Source organism: Staurois parvus, unplaced genomic scaffold (genome assembly GCF_062004578.1).
Source record: "Staurois parvus isolate SC_StPar_1 unplaced genomic scaffold, SC_StPar_1.0 ptg000152l, whole genome shotgun sequence".
NCBI lineage: Eukaryota > Metazoa > Chordata > Amphibia > Anura > Ranidae > Staurois > Staurois parvus.
Genome location: NW_028317948.1, coordinates 218,561 through 235,938, shown reverse-complemented (window position 1 = coordinate 235,938; position 17,378 = coordinate 218,561). Strand labels below are relative to the sequence as shown.

Sequence of the window (17,378 nt, the reverse complement as noted above, 5' to 3'; positions counted from 1 at the left end):
GTGACAGTATTAATACTTATGTTCTTATGAGTATGTGCAGTAACTTTTATTCATCCAGGTGTGGCAGAGGGGCTGAGGGTGTTCTTGGAGTCTAGGCACAGAAAAGAGAACCCAAACTACCAAGTAGCTCCTTTGGGGGTAGCGCTACACAGTTTATACTCATCTTTTACTTTATCCAAAAAAAAAACATTTTGCCTATAGTTCTAAATTAAATTGGAATTCCACGCTAAACCTAATGCCAGCCCTATCTAACCATTAAGAAAAAATGTGTACGCTTAGCTATTCTGAAGCCGCTCCGGTCCCACGCTCAGCTATCAGTGGCGGCTTCTGTGTAGAGCAGAGGAATGGAAGCCCCATAGTAAATCTATGGGTGACATCATTCAGAATAAGTGAGCATAGGAATCTTTTCTTCACAGGGTTAGATAGATTATGCTTAGAATAGGGCTGAGAGTAGGTTTAGAGTGGAATTCCACTTTAACTACTTGCCAACCACGCTTGAGCCGATTGACGGCAACAGTGCGGTTGTCCAGTTCTGGGAGGGCATCATATGACGTCCTCCCAGAACACGCCCTATCGCACGCACCCAGCAACCTCCACGATTGCTGTGTCCTACGGACACAGCTGATCACGTGATGTGGCAGAAGGTCAATCACAGCATTAGGAAAGTACTGCCGAGAACTGGCAATTGTCAGAAAACAGATCGGCACTGATCATCAGTGCCCAGCAGTGCATCCCGTTTCCTGCAGTGCCACCCACCTGTGCCCATCAGTGCCACCCATCAGCACCGTCAGTCAGTGCGACCTATCAGTGCCCATCATTGTTGCATATCAGTGCCGACTATCTGCCACCTCATCAATGAACATCAGGGAGGGGAAACATTACCTATTTGCAAAATTTTATAATAGAAACAAAGGAAAACTTTTTTTTTTCAAATTTTTTGCTTTTTTTTGTTTATAGTGCAAAAAAAAAACCACCAAGTGGTGATTAAATACCAACAAAAACACTTCTATTTGTGTTAAAAAAACGATAAAAATTTCATATGGGACTGGATGCCCCATATGACATATCAGACTGGATGTCGCTCCACTTCCTTAAACTGAACCTCTCCAAAACCGAGTTTCTTGTCTTCCCCCCAGCCCGGACACCACCCCCCATTGACTTCTCTATCACATCGAACAATGCTACCATCAAACCCGCCCCGCAGGCCAGAGTACTTGGTGTCATTCTGGACTCCAACCTATCCTTCCAGCCCCAAGTCCAATCTTTAACAAGCTCGTGTAGACTCCACCTCCGCAACGTCGCCAAAATACACACGTTCCTAACTCCAAAAACCACTAAACAGCTCATCCACTCCCTCATCATATCACGACTCGACTACTGCAACTCCCTCCTCACTGGCCTGCCTCGCCACAGGCTATCCCCGCTTCAGTCAATCCTGAATACGGCTGCCAGACTCATTCACCTTACCAACCGCTCCGTTTCCGCCACCCCCCTCTGCCAATCCCTCCACTGGCTTTTGATTGCGCAACGGATCAAATTCAAAATCCTAACACTGACGTACAAAGCCGTCCACCATACTGCCCCGAACTACATCACTGACCTAATATCCAAGTACCACCCAGCACGCACACTCCGCTCCTCACAAGACCTCCTTCTCTCTAGTTCCCTGGTCTCCTCCTCCCATGCCCGCCTCCAGGACTTCTCCAGGGTGTCACCCATCCTCTGGAACTCCCTGCCCCAACCCATCAGATTATCACCTACTCTCCTTTAGGCGCACCCTGAAAACCCACCTCTTCAGGGAAGCCTACCCCACCCCCTGCTAACTTGCCTCAACTCTTCAACTCTCAACCGCCTCCACTCTTCCTACCACTCCATCCCCCACAGCTATCTCCTCCTGTGCCACTATCCCCTCCCTCCTAGATTGTAAGCTCGAAAGAGCAGGGCCCTCGATCCCCTCATGTTTTGCATTGTATTGTTGTTGTTCTGTCACATGTTCTGTCCCCCTTTGTAATGTACAGCGCTGAGCGAACTATTGGCGCTTTATAAATACTGCACAATAATAATATGGGTACAGTGTTGCATGACCGCGCAATTGTCATTCAAAGTGCGACAGCACTGAAAGCTGAAAATTGGCCTGGGTAGGTGCCCAGTAGGGAAGTGCTTAAATCCAATTTCCGGGCAAAACAAAATACTCAACAATTTTAAAAACTGAACAATTACAAAAAGCAAACGGTTTACAAGACCCAAACTAAAAGGCGTTGTAACCCTTTCTTTCCCAAAAGGTTTGGTCTTCAAAGACATTTCAGTCTGTGTTGCCACTGAGGAGTAATAAAGGGCTGTGGTAGTCCTAATGCCAGCCTTCTCCCACGAGTCCGTAGTGCCCAGGCACAGCCCTGACACACATGCAGTGACCCCGCACAACACAGCAGATGTCTCACCTCTAAGGCCGCCCTCTTCTGATGACCGAACACGCACGGCGACGCCCATACCGCACCAACGCAAGACCGGCTCCCCGGTGACGTTGACGCTAAGAGGCTGGGCTCCAGGAAAAATGGGCCACTTTCCTTCTCTTCCCTCCGCCTCTAGGTAATGACGTCACCAGGAGTGCGCTGGTCGCGTTGGTGGCGTCACGACGGGCGGAGAAGAGGAGGGAGAGGTGCGGACGTCGCAGGGAGACAGCTGATTGGGATCCCCGGCCCCCCCCTGCACCTCTGACACAATGTGGGAGAGGAGGAAGTGATGCGGGGGACTCAGAGTCGGCAGATATGGTGAGATAATGGGGTGCGGGCAGCTTTATTCCTCCCACCTCAGACACCCTCCAACACTCTGCTCTGTATGAGGGGTGGAGGGCTTTATTCTCTCTGTATGGGGGGCCTACACCTGGGCTAGGTTATTACTACTTGGAGATCCTTTACAGAGCCTTCCAGGCAGGAGGGACCATGTGTAATGTGTTCTGTACCAGTACATAGGAGGGTGGGCACAGGAAGAGGAGGGCAGGCTGTGTGTCTATGGTGTATGAGACCAGGCAGGAGAGCGAGATTACTACTTGGAGATCCTTTACAGAGCCTGCCAGGCAGGAGCGACCACGTATAATCTGCTCTCTGCCAGTCTAACACAGGTGGTCAGAAGCAGGAGTGACCACGTATAATCTGCTCTCTGCCAGTCTAACACAGGTGGTCAGAGGCAGGAGATGTCACGCTGTGCCTGGTGTATCATACTGAACATCAGTGACCACGTATAATCTGCCAGTCTGTCAGAGGTAGGCTGGGTGTGTGTGGTGTATCCTACCAGGCAGGAGTGACCACGTATAATCTGCTCTCTGCCAGTCTAACACAGGTGGTCAGAAGCAGGAGCGACCACGTATAATCTGCTCTCTGCCAGTCTAACACAGGTGGTCAGAGGCAGGAGATGTCACGCTGTGCCTGGTGTATCATACTGAACATCAGTGACCACGTATAATCTGCCAGTCTGTCAGAGGTAGGCTGGGTGTGTGTGGTGTATCCTACCAGGCAGGAGTGACCACGTATAATCTGCTCTCTGCCAGTCTAACACAGGTGGTCAGAGGCAGGAGATGTCAGGCTGTGCCTGGTGTATCATACTGAACATCAGTGACCACGTATAATCTGCCAGTCTGTCAGAGGTAGGCTGGGTGTGTGTGGTGTATCCTACCAGGCAGGAGTGACCACGTATAATCTGCTCTCTGTCAGTCTAACACAGGTGGTCAGAGGCAGGAGATGTCAGGCTGTGTCTGGTGTATCATACTGGACATCAGTGACCACGTATAATCTAAGTACCAGTCTATCAGAGGTGGTCAGCGACAGGCTGTGTGTCATACCAGACATCAGTGACCATGTATAATCTAAGTACCAGTCTATCAGAGGTGGTCAGCGACAGGCTGTGTGTCATACCAGACATCAGTGACCATGTATAATCTGCTTTGTGCCAGTCTAAGACAGGTGGCCGGGGACAGGAGATATCCAGTATGTTACAAAAGACACAGCCTGACCTCTCCTGTCCCCCAACCACCTGTGTCAGTCTGACACACAGCAAATTATACATGGTCACTGCTGTCTAGTATGACACACAGCCTGCCTTTGACCACCTCTGATAGACTGGCTCTTAGATTATATGTGGTCATCGATTTCCAGTATGATGCACCAGACACAACCTGACAGCAGTAACCATATATAATCTGCACTGTGCAAGTGTAACATAGGTGGTCAGAGGCAGGAGATGTTAGGTGGTGTATCATACCAGACAAGAGTGACAATGCCACTTTCTGCTATGTGCCAGTACATGGGAGGTGGTTAGGGACAGGAGATGGCAGGCTGTGTCTCATACTAGACAGGAGTGACCATGTATAATCTGCTCTGTGCCAGTCTATCAGAGGTGGTCGGGGATAGGAGCTGTCAGACTGCCGTACCAGACAGGAGTGTCCATGTTTATAATCTGCTGTGTACAGTCAATTAGAGGTGGTCAGAAGCAGGAGATGTCCAGTGTATCATTCCAGACAATGGTGACCGCATATAGTCTGCTCTGTGCCATTCTAAGAACTCATGCACACTGGCATATGAACTTTTTTTCCAGATATGCAGCATTTTTTTCTGCCAGGACTTGGCAGAAAAAATTAATATTAATTCGATATATATGTACGCACGTTTATGTACTTATGGTGTTCATGATAACGGCTGGTTCACACCAGTTGTAGTCCAGTGCGTTATTTTCAGCATCAAAAATGTTGCATTTTTTCTGCACAGAACTGTACTGTGTGTGTGGTGTGAACTGTAATCAAAAACGCATCCGGAGTATGTTTTTGTGGTGCGAACTGGCCCTAAATGTTTTCTAAATGCCAGATTATTTTATTTTGGCAATTAGAATACATTCATACTTGCACATACATAAATTATGTTTGTAAGCTCCTGTCTTCCTCTTCTTTTTTTTTTTTTTTTTCTTTTATATGCTTCTAAACACAGATCTTGAAATACTGATTTAAATGTTTGCCTGGACAGCTTGGTCTGTTAAAGAAAATATAAAGAAAAATAACACATTTACTGCCCAGATCACCAGGTGAAAATAAAGGGGAAAAAAGCCTACAATAGAAAACAAATGCAGCCACCACATCCAAGAATTGGTGAGCTGCAATATAATAAAGTTTTGCAGTGAAATGCTGCTTTTAGCCAATATTGGTCAAGCCAGATATTCATTGTGAGCTATTCTCAGACTGCAGCCTATTCAATAACAATGACAATCCTAAACACAGCTGTGTCATAAAATCATGCTCCCCTGTGCCCCCTGGGTCCTATTATGTGTAATTCAGTCTCTGAGGACACCTCACCTACAGAAGAGTCCCTGAAATTCATCTTCTGGTAACCGTACTGCCTGAAACCAACAATCCTGTCATCAGTGACAGTATTATCTATGTGATGTGTTGGGACTCCTATTCTGTGCACAAACATTTTGTAGCAAAAATTGCTAAAACTGTCTTACTGTGATCAGCCCGGTCATGAAGTCAGCAGCTGCAGAGCTAAAGTTGTTTTCTTCTACTTCACATAGCGTCACCTCTGTGTATTCTCAGTGTGTAAACCTGTGTTGTGCATCTGTAAAGATACACATCAGGGCTTGCATAAGGAAAAGGGTTCTGTTGTTGAAAATAAAGCTTTGTTAGTTTAAAAAAAAAAAAAATGGCTCCTAGCTTTTTTAGCTGGCTCCTAGATTCAAAGCAAATTTGTCAAGTCCTGAAATAGGTCAATGGGCAACATGATTGGTATAAAAAAAAAAAAAAAAAGAGCATCTTAGAGAGTCAGCTGCATCTAAAAAATATCGAACAATTAGAGAGTAATGTTCCCCAACATAAAATTGCAAATACTTTGAGGGAAAAGGCCGAAACACAGTATTGGATGCCCGTAATGTTTCTGGACCTTAGAGGGCACTGCATTCAAAGTAGGCATGATTCCAAAAATCACTTTTCTGTAAACACAGTTCACTGTGCCATCTAAAATTGCAAGATTCAGCTATATCATGCAAAGAAGAAGCCATATCTGAACGTGATGCAGAAATGCCTCCATCTTCTCTGGGCCAAAGATCATTTAAAATGATCTTTTGCAAAGTGAAAAACTGTTCTGTGGTCAGATGAATCCAAAATGTGACATTCTTTTTGGAAACCATGGGTGCCGTGTCCTTCAAACTAAAGAGGAGAGCGAGCTTAATTAGCACTCAGTTCAAAAGCCTGCATCTCTAATTGTATGGGGGTGCATTTGTGCATATGGAATGGCAGTTTGCACATCTGGAAAGGCACCATCAATGCTGAAAGACATATCCAGGTTTTAGAGCAGCATATGCTCCCATCTACACAATATCTTTTTCAGGGAAAGCCTTGCTTATTTCAACAGGACAATGCTAAACTGCATACTGTCTCTAGGACAACATCATGGCTTCGTAGTAGAAGAGTCTGGGTGCTTAACTGGCCTGCCTGCAGTCCAGACCTTCCAACAATCGAATATATTTGGTGCATCTTGAAACAAAAATATGACAAATAAGACCAAGGACTGTTGAGTACTTAGAATCCTATATCGGGCAAGAATGGGACAAAATTTCTCCCCCAAAATTCCAGCAACTGGTCTCAGTTCCCAGATGTTTCCAGAGTGTTGGTAAAAGAAGAGGGGATGCTACACTGTGGTAAACATGGCCCTGTCCCAACTTTTTTGAGACATGTTGCTGTCATCAATTTCAAAATGACTTTTTTTTTTTTTTCTTAAAATTGTACTTTTTCTATTTTTAAAAATTTGATATGATTTCTATTGTGAATAAAATATGGGTTTATGAGATTTGCAAATCATTGCATTCTGTTTTTATGTAGATTGTACACAGCATCCCAGCCTTTTTGGAATTGGGGTTCTAGGTGATGCCAGCACGTGATAAGTTATAAGGGGGTGCATTTGCAAAAGTCACTTTGCTCACTCTGTCATTTTAACGAGACAATGTTTGCAAGTAGACTTTAGCTGAGTATATATGACAACTTAAAAAAAAAAAAAAGCAGGATTGAATTATTCTGTTTACACATTGGGAATGTTTTCAGATAAATATGTATCTGCGTGTAGAAAATACAGGGGAAAAGGCAAACAAAAGAATTGTGTTGATGTCAGTGTTTGAGTAATTTAATGATATTTCCCTTTCCCTGATTAGATCTGTAGCCTAGACTTACTGGCATTTCTTGGATTAATATTTCGGAAGCAATAAGGCCCTGTTTTCCCACAGATTCCTCCATCCAAAAGTTAGTGATGACATGTCATGACTTGTTCCCCTATAATTCCTGTGTAATCCCCGCAGGAAGAACAGGCCTTTGTCATCACAGGTTTGTTACTCACTTTCCAGTATCTCAACATAGAACTTGTCTTCTCTATCACTTTTTTTTTTTTCTTTAATTGTTTTTAATTGTTTTTTGTGTAATTAAGATTTTAGATGTGCTTTTTCCTTTTGTTCTCTTACAATTGAGTCTGTAAAAGGGAACTTCCCTGCTGATGATGGTGATGTGTCAGTGACACTGGTGTGTATATAAAAAGGATGTAATTTGTGTTAAATACATCCAGGTGCAGATTTATCACATCATATATTATATATTGCAGGTTAGGGACCGATTTTATTATCTGGATGCAAAAATTTAAAAAATAATGAATATCTGTGTCTGTTGAAAATCTGCTCCTTAGCACTTCTTAAAGCGGAGCTCCACCCAAAAGGGGAAGCGCCTCCCCCTCCACTGCCACATTTGGCACTATTTTGGGGAGAGGGGGAGTGGGTACCTGGTTTTGAAGTTTGCCTTCCTCCTCTCCCCCCAGTCTTCTGGGACACTTCACAGTTCTGGATGACAACTCGGGGGGGGGGGAAAAAAAAACAAGGGGGGTGGGCTGTAGTGATCACTGTGATAGCCAATCGGAGGCTATTACAGTGATCATGTGACTCAGAATCAGGAGTCTTAGGTCCCAATCATTAGAACAGGACCTGGGGCTCTCAGTGACACCCCGGTCCACAAAACATGATCCCAGCACAAAGACAGGTATGCAAATATGCTGCCCCATTAAAAAAGCCCGTTTCTGCAAGGCTGCATATTTGTGTGACATTGGCGGGAAGGGGTTAAGCCTGCAAAAGAGGTGCTCTGTTTTTGCTGAAGAGAATAAATGAAAAGTAGTTACTTGGCCGCAAAGTCACACAGGTCTTAATGGGGGGGGGTCTTGTTTATTAAAGCAGGTGTGCTTACGTAGCAAAATAGTGACAGCTTGCCTGTTTTCTCTCTTTTGCGAGTTAATACATATCTAAACACAAAGAAAATTGTAATATATTGCAGTTTACCAACACTTAGATGTGGTGGCTGAATTAGTTTTCTGGGGTTTTTTTTAAATTTATTTTTACCTGTTGATCCAGCCAGTAGCCCACTATCTTAGCCTAGGTCAGTGTTTCTCAACTCCAGTTCTCATGGACCCCCAACAGGTCATGTTTTCAGGATTTCCCTCAGATGAAACAGCTGTGGTAATTACTAAGGCAGTGAAACTGATCAAATCACCTGTGCAAAATAATAGAAATCCTGAAAACATGACCTGTTGGGGGTCCATGAGGACTGGAATTGAGAAACACTGGCCTAGGTTCACACTGTGAACTGCATGTGAATCGCACAGGAATCACACTGCATTCCTATGAAAATCACGTGATTATGTGCGGTGCAATTTGAACCCATTCATTTTGAATGACTCAAATCGCTTGACATCTAAAATGTGCAGCCAGATTTTTTTTTTCGTTCACACTAGAACTGGATCGTATGGGTGTTTATATCCATGTGATCCGGTTCAGGAAAACACTGCACTTGTGAGCTGCTTTTCGTTGACAGTCACAGCAGATCGCAGAATACAGTGTGATTGCTATGCAGTGCGAGAAACACACAGGAATCACTGCATTTCCCACACTGCATCGGTGTGAACCGGGGCTTAGGGTGGCTCCTTTATCTGTGGAGGAGCAATTGAGACACCCTTGGACAACAGCATTGCCAGGTTGTGGTAGCTGGATTAGTGGGTTTAGATGAACTTTACATAAGTGACAGACAAATTGAAGACTAAGGCCTTGGTCACACAGGCATTAAAAGCAGGAGTTGAGGGGTGTTTTTAATGCTCCTCAAACTCCTTTGCAAATGATAACATAGACCGTACACAGTGCGTTCACATTATCAAAACATGAAGTGTTAGCGTCTTGTCTCTTTGCTTCAAAAATTAAGCTTCGTATGGAGTTTGAAGGAGTTGAAGCCTTTCAACTCCTTCCATTCAAGTATATGGTAACACGCTGGCATGTGCTTGCGGCACATTTGCAGCACATTAATAATTTATTTTAAAAAATGTAGGTGTTCGTGGTGCGGTTTTAATGCGTGTCAAATGCATCAAAACGACAGTGCATTATTGGGAGAGCAGTTTTAACACACAGCAAGCGCATTTATTAACGCACATTAATGCTATATGTGCGTTTTATTAAAAGTTTCCTCTTGGGATAAATGTATTAACAAAATGAATAAAAGCTGACCATTGTAAGCACTCCTATAATTATGAATTGGTTTGTCTCAACACTCTCAGCCTGGGTTCACATTGATGCGGTGTGGAATGCGAACCTCTGTGGGTGTGTATGATAACGTAACACCCCAAAATCAGTTCGCAAAATGCAGTGTAATTTGCAGAATCAGAACGCATGGGTGTGAATACCTATGTGATCCAATTCTAGTGCGGACCAAAAAAAGGGTTCTGCACCTATACAGTGCAATTTGACCCAAAAAAAATGGCTCAAATCGCACCGCACAGGATTCGTTAGGAATGCAGTGCAGTTTCTGTGGGAATCACATGTGATATGCCGCACTGCGAAAGTGTGAATCCGGGCTAAAGGTGGCCATAGATGGATCGAAATCCATCTGGTTCAGCAGGGTCCGGCCAAATTTTAATCCATGTTGCCCCTCTGTCAGAATAAAATAGCGAAGCAGGGAGGTTTCCCCCATCCACCTCAAGTGTGTGGCTGGGGGACTCTTCAGTTTTTTTTTCTTTCAGTCTGAAGGAAAAAAAACAGAACTGGTTATGGCCAACTTTTTACTTTCCATTTTGCAATACAGCTCAGTTTGTTAAAAGAGGTAGTAAAATAACAAACTTACTGTCAGGATGAACGGGTAATAAAACAAAGTTACAGGGGGACACAGAAAAACAAAGATTGCTATGTTAATTCTAGTCGGTAATTAATTTGATTTACAAGGGATGAAACTTCATCTCCCTTGAGATTTCACAGTGTGATTCGTGTTTTGACAGGTGTGAATTTAATGTGATTTCTGAGGGGACCGGGCATAGCTGGAGATCAAATTCGACTCGCTCGGGATCCTTTTTTTTTTTTTTTTTTTTTTACTGATCGAAATTGCACCGCATAAATGTGAATGGTTTTGGTAGGAAACAATGTATTTTCAGGTGACATGAGAATCCATGCCTTTCAGGTTGCATCTGATCCGCATCAGAATCACAGCATTGCGAACTGGTACTAGATGCTTGAAAAAGTCTTTCAAGTGAGATTAGCTTTTTGTACCAGGCTCTGCTCCGTGCACCTCCAAGCACTTCCTTTGTTGTTGTCAGAGAGGTAAGACCAGATCAGGGTCCACCTATACTATATTTCAATCACAGATCTGCTTCTTTGGAGGAAAAAAAAATCACTTTACAGTGGATCCATCAGAACCAACTTTCACGTCTATCAGCCCAGCACTATCACACACACATAAGTGTTAATGCTTGTATCAGACTGCTGTCTCCCTGCTGCACAGCCGTGTTTGACAGGTAGGCAGAGACTGGTGCACAGACTTGGATCTGCAGACTCTGGGTTCATACCTGTCCCTACAGAAGTACCTGTCAAACTCGGCTGTCAAGGATGAATTCTGGGGTGTTTGTACATGGGTTTCTGTGCCAGATCAACATAAATGCGGGCATCGTTCATCCTCACATAGACATGAATGGCTGTTCACTGACTGACTCATAAACACAAGTACAGCATCCAAGTATATGAAAACCATTTTTGCCATACTACCATACACTGTACACAGACCAAAATATAGGGCATGAAGCATTGTATGTGTGCACTGGTTCTATAGTCTGGAAGTATATTGAGGGATGTTGTGTTTCTGCCTCCTCCTGTGCATAGTTTAAAGTGGTCCTAAAGGCAGACACTTGCTGCTGTAAATCGCAACCAATGAGAAGGGAGCGGAGGGTGGGGCCAAGCCACACTCTGTGTGTCTATGGGCACACAAAGAGTGGCTTGGGAGTAAGCCCACATAGGGGCATTTGGAAGATGGGAGGAGGCAGTGGCGCTGGTGGGGGGGACCCAAGAAGAGGAGGATCGGGGATGCTCTGTGCAAAACCATTGCACAAAGAAGGGAAGTATACTATGTTTATTTTAATTTAAAAAAATGTAAGCCTTATTATCGCTTTAAAGCTGCACTCCAAGCTCATGGATGTTTAGATAAATATATTCCCCAATAGCTACAAAGAATATAAATCCACTTTGTGTGCACTAGATGTCTTCCAAGCCCAGCTACTATCTTTTTATAAGTAGCAGTGACATCATCACTGTGCTGTACATGGCCTTTGCAGAGAGCAGCGTTATGGATCTACCCACTACAAGGTACCTGCAGGAAACTACAGGAGGGGGCGTATACAAGACCAGTCACCCTGCACAAAGAGCAAGAGCAGCAGTGTCCAGTCTTTATTACAGGAAGATTCTGCACAAAGGCAGAGTTTTTATGCTGGATGCTGCATAGATCTGGAAGAAATACATGAAGGTTCAAGTAAGAATATACTTTACTACTTGTATTTAGCTAATTCATGGAGTTCAGCCTTAAAGTAGTAGGTATAAGGTAGCAGTTTTGGCTAACCTTGTGAAAGAATACACCTCCTGCTAGTGTCACTAAACCCACAACAGGGGTTAATCCTCTGCATTGTGTAAAGTCTGTTTGATCCTTTCTTCTTTGTTCCTTCCCTTTTTCAAGAGACCACCACTTATCTCCAGACTCAACTGTAGGCATGCACATGCTCAGTTTGGTATGTATTGCTAGTGAGGGTTTTTTTTTTTTTTGAGAGGGTGCTTGTAATCAGCAAAGGGCTTATCGGGGATTTCCCTCCTCCTAGAGCAGAAAGAAAACTCCTCCTCCAAGCTTTAACTAGTGGTGGGCTTGACACAGAAGTCACAAGACTGCTCTAACTTCTGATGAGAAAAGGTATTTAGTTTATATGTACTAAAATAATTGCACTTCCATGTTCTGTGCACTATAGGAGACCAAATAGAATGAATGTAAGGCCCTGAGTTTAGTAACACTTTAAGTTCTTACTTGTAACCCCTTGTCATGTTTAGCAAAGTGAAAAAGTGATGGGAAATCCAAAATTTTAGGGTCCTCTTCAAAGTGGAAAATCCCCCAAATGGGACACCTGTTCCTATGACCACTACTCTCTCTAAGATGGAAACTTTGTCCATTTTGGAGAGATTTTTTTTACCTTTTTCGCCTACAGGACAGGAAGGGAAGGAAAATCTCCACAAGGAAAAACAGTGAAAAATAACATGACTGATTTTAATTCTTTCCTATTCTGTTCAATATGAATATTACTGAAAGTTGATTTTTTTTATCTAATGCTAAAGACAAGTGAAGCTAAATAAGATCTTCTGTATACAAATAGCTTACTGACAGTGTATTATATTTAGAGAAGAACTATGGGCAGAAGCAAAATTTGCTTTTATGATGCATGTCTGTCAGAATTATTAACACAGAAATGTTTGTTTTTCTCAATCCCCTATGTAAAACCATTTTATTACATGTTGTTCTGGCCATTAGAACTTGATTTTTTACATCTGTGACAGTGTGACAACACTTTGTTCTGCAGCATCGTCACCCTGTGAACTGTGGAACCTTATGTGGACATGTTGTTCTAAATGGACTTTAAACTGAATCTAAGGCCTTGTGGCTGGTAGGGGCGTCTGGCGTTTTTTTTTTTTTGTTTTTGTTTTTCTTTTGCCTGCCTCTAAACACGCTTGGATGTTAGCCTATGCATTTAGAAACAGAAAAAAAAACCCTACAGCCAACACGTCGTTTTAGCAGAAAAAATGCTTACCGCTTTAGTTGTATTTAGTGCTTGAGTGTTAATTCATTTCAAAGGCCCAAAATAATTTACTTTTCTTGCCATTGAAATTAATGCCCAATTGCTTGATGGACCTAAACATGTTAAGTGTTAAGCATTTTTTTTTTCTGCTAAAACACTGCTGCCAGGAGTAAAGGTGCCTAGGAGAAATTAGCACAACATCCTGTGTGCATGAGGCCTCAAGCCAAAGCATTTATTTTCATCACAGTAGAACAGGGTTAAACAGGATTCCCAAGAAAGTTGTCATAGGAACAGGTTTCTTTATTGGAAGATTTTTCCTCACTTTTTCCTCTGACAGCTCTGAAATTTTGGACCTCCCATTGCTTTCTTAGTGACATGGATCACCAGGACAAAAGGAGGGGTAATTTTTTTTTTTTTTTTTCATCAGGAAGAGATGACAAACCGCCCCCCCCCCCCAAAAAAAACCCTGCTAGGGGGGTCTAATCCTCCCCATGCTATGCAAAATAAAACATAAATTCTGCAGTGCATTGTAGCATCATCTCACAAAATATGGGCTAATCTTAATTCCTCTGGATCTTGTTGGAAGGGTCTTTACACATATGCATCTTCTTTGCACTTGTTTCAGCATATCAAGACTGTGTAGTTGATGCTCTTTAATGTACTTTTTCCACAGACCTTATTGCATTCTGCTTTGTGGAAATGCTAGTTGTCTGGTTTTCTTGGGCTTCTAAACTTGATTCACACACCCAGGCTAAGCATTCAGCAACTGTGTAAGAGAGCAGTCACAAATCTTATCTATTCTTTTATATGTCAGTGACTGGGATTGTGTTGAAACCAGAGCAATAGCATGACACCAAGGCAACTAGGCAGCAGTAACATTCCACATATTTCCCTCATTACTGGTTTACTTTAGATTGCATGTCAGGGAAAGAAACATTACAAATCACATATACAGTACTAGACTGCAGTACATGCACACTTCCCATATTTTATTTTTATAAAATGCTACAAGTACCTAACAATACCTGTTAATCTGCCAGAAATCTATTGAGCTGTACTGGTGTGTGAAAGTTCCAAATCGTGTTGTCAGCCCTGTCTATCTCTCTTCTGTTCTTCTACACAAAACCACCCCCATTAGGGCCCTGATGTTTTAGAGCTCTTTCACATGGGCAGACTCTGCCTGCTCATCCGGGGATCTGTCCACTGCTCCCCCACTGAGCAGGCAGCTGACAGGTCTGCGTCCGCTCTGCTTGTGCAGAGCAGACACGGACACAGCCCACTGTTCTCTATGGGGTGGTCGGATGTAAACAAAACGCCTGTCAGTTTACATCCGACTCACATCCGATTTGCTAGATGGATGGGGAACAGATTCCCCACCCATCTGTTTTCAGCGGATCGGATGCAGGAAGGTATAAACAGGCACATGTCCATTTTACATTAAAACTCCCCATAGATAATGGGTGGTCCGATTGGGTTCGCTTGAAAAATGGATCAGGCTGCCTGTGTGAAAGGCTTTTATCAGAGTTTACCAGTAGCAGAGTTTAGGACCATTTAAACATCCCTCTCCTGAACACAGAATAATCGCTTTCAGGAGAGACACGTTTGGGCAAAAAATGCTAAATGTGCCTAATCACTAACCGTGGTCAGCACTTTGGCGTTTATTCATTTCAATGGAAAGTACTCTGGCCAATGAACTGAATAATTGTCCAAGCGCTAAACGTAGTACCGCGTTTACATGCGTTTTTGCAGCGTTTAGTGTTTTTCTGCTGCCAGCAGAAAAACATTCCAGTGTACATGGAGCCTTAATGTTGAATGACATTTTTTAAACCAGAGTTTAGTGTTGATTTAAGGCTGTACATCAATCTTGCACAATTGTACAGGCTTCTCTCCCGTACTGAAATTGCTTTCTCCTGATTTTACTGCACACTGTTGCCTTGTCCATCTGGCACTGAATAGCGGATGATCATGTTGGGTGATCGAAGCTGCTTTTTTTTTTTTTTTTGTAGGTATATAGACCGTTAAGGAAGTAACTGAAGAAATGTAAAAAACTAGTAATTCTAATATACATTCCTATATATTTACTAATGCTAGCAGAATGAGGATTAAAAATGGTGTTGATTGAGAAAGTGAAGTTCCACTTTAAAGTGTTACTAAACCCATAACCCTGCATTCACAATGTCTGGTCTCATAAAGTACACAGGACATAGAAAAGGTATGTAGCATTATATTTACTAAAATAATTGCATTTCCATCAGCAGTATACAGAGCTTTGGTTAATCTTGTAGAAGTTTTCATTCTCTTCTTGTGTGTCCTCTTGGGCAGCATGACTCCTGACCCTCTGTCTGGACAGCATTGATTGGCCCTGTGCCGTTCACATACACCCTCCCAAATATAAAAACCTCTCTAGCAATACTCATCAAACAGAGCATGTGCAGACTTGCCACTGCTGCTCTGTACTATGGCACATGGATTGGAGACAGTAAAAGAAGGGGAGGATCAGAGAAGACAGGATCAAACAGCCTTTTTACACAATGCAGAGGATTAACCCCTTAGATTCCACAGTGAGTATAACAAGCATCCTTTACTGCATATACAGAATGATTTGACTGTTTTGGGTTTAGTAATAATTTAACCTTGCCGTGGGAATGTAAGGCAGTTACAATGCAGAACTGCTTTTTCTGGTACCCTAGAGAAAAACAAAATTTTAACTAGTGTTGCAGCGAAATGAAAATTCTGGTGCTGAAACCAAAAATTCAGGATGCACTTGGCCGAAAACTGAAACCGAAATGGATAGTTTTTAAAAATGTATATATTTTTTAAATGTAACTTTTTTGGGGGAAAAATACTTTAATGAATTAAAAAAAACCGCACGAAAATATATGTACCCCAAATTTTTGTAAAGAATTAAATATGCTACACCGAGTAAATAGATACCCAACATCTCATGCTTTAAAGTTGCGTACGCTCGTGGAATGGCACCAAACTACGGTATCTAAAAAAAAAATATCTATGGGTGATTTCTACAGTTTACCGATTTAACCTTCCTAGCAGTAATCCCGAGTGTGGCTGGGGTTTAATTTACAGTACCAAAAGTGGTTACCTCGAGCCACACTCAGGATTACTCTATAGTGCTTCTCCTGTGATCCCCCAATCCTGACCTTACCCTGCAATCCCGCGATGTCCTCCCGCTATGTCCTCCGGCCGATGCCGGCATCCGTCTTCGGGTTCCCTTCCCTGCGAGTGTCGGTACGCAGGGGGGCGGAACTGGCGGGAGATTCAAAAAAGTAAAAATATGACATACACAGAATACATTGTAATCTGTTAGGATTACATTACTGTATCAAACCATTTCACCTCAGTTTTGTCCCTAGTGCTTTGTCCAGTGTCCTGCCTGCACTTTTACCGTTCTTTCTGCCTGGGTACTTGAGAACGTCCATGGCATTCAATAAGCGTCCCTTTAGGCCAAAAGCGGTTTTAGACCAGCTAGAAAACAGCAGAATTGAGTGATAGTGATTCAGTAAAGCAGATATTCTGACAGGTCTGCAGGAGACCTGCATGGCATCAGCGATCTACTGATCGTTGGTGCAATGCTTTGCAGGCGCCTTTGGACAGAAATAATAAATGCACATTTTTTTTTTTTTTGCAAAAAATGTGCATTTATTTTTTTTTTGTCCAAAAGGTGAACTTATCCATTAAAGTTACAGAGGAGGTCTAGTGCTAGAATTATTGCTCTTGCTCTGATGTTCGCAGCAAAACCTCACATGTGGTTTGATACAGTTTCCATATGTGGGCGTGGCCTACATATGCATTCACCACTACGCGGGGGGCGGGGGCACTTTAAACTTTTTTTTTTTTTTCTCATTTTTTTCTTTTCACTTTTTTTTTTTCCTGTCCCTTTAAAAAAAAAAAAAAAATTTTAATCACTTTTATTCCCATCACAAGGAATGCAAGCAATGACAGATCCTCTTTATGGAGAGATATGGGGTCAATGTGACCCCAAATCTCTCCTCTACAATGTAAAGCATTAGATTATAAAAAAGCATTGATCTAGTGCTATAAAAAAAAATGGCCTTGTTTACAAGTGAAGTAATGATGTTGTTTCGGTCCTCCCAAGTGCATAGAGATGAATGGAGGCCATCTTTCCTTCACTGATTTCTATGCCCAGCGCCGAAATCGGATGGGTTCTCCGGTACGGCTAAGAACCACCGGGCAGCGAGGCGGGGGTTACTTTCAGCACCT

At 42.9% G+C, this 17,378-nt stretch overlaps 2 protein-coding genes across 2 annotated transcripts in view; one reads left to right on the top strand and one right to left on the bottom strand.

Moving 5' to 3' along the window:
* Window positions 1-2,594, bottom strand: part of LYRM1 (LYR motif containing 1) — a 48,605-nt gene extending 46,011 nt beyond the window's left edge. Inside the window, exon 1 of the mRNA XM_089674782.1 lies at window positions 2,439-2,594. The gene's annotated coding sequence lies outside the window, so the exon portion shown is untranslated. The remainder of the gene's footprint in view (window positions 1-2,438) is intronic.
* DCUN1D3 (defective in cullin neddylation 1 domain containing 3) overlaps window positions 2,571-17,378 on the top strand; it is a 63,088-nt gene continuing 48,280 nt past the window's right edge. The window contains exon 1 of the mRNA XM_089674781.1: window positions 2,571-2,768. Within this exon, the coding sequence (XP_089530907.1) occupies window positions 2,740-2,768 (29 nt within the window). The 5' untranslated portion in view covers window positions 2,571-2,739. The remainder of the gene's footprint in view (window positions 2,769-17,378) is intronic.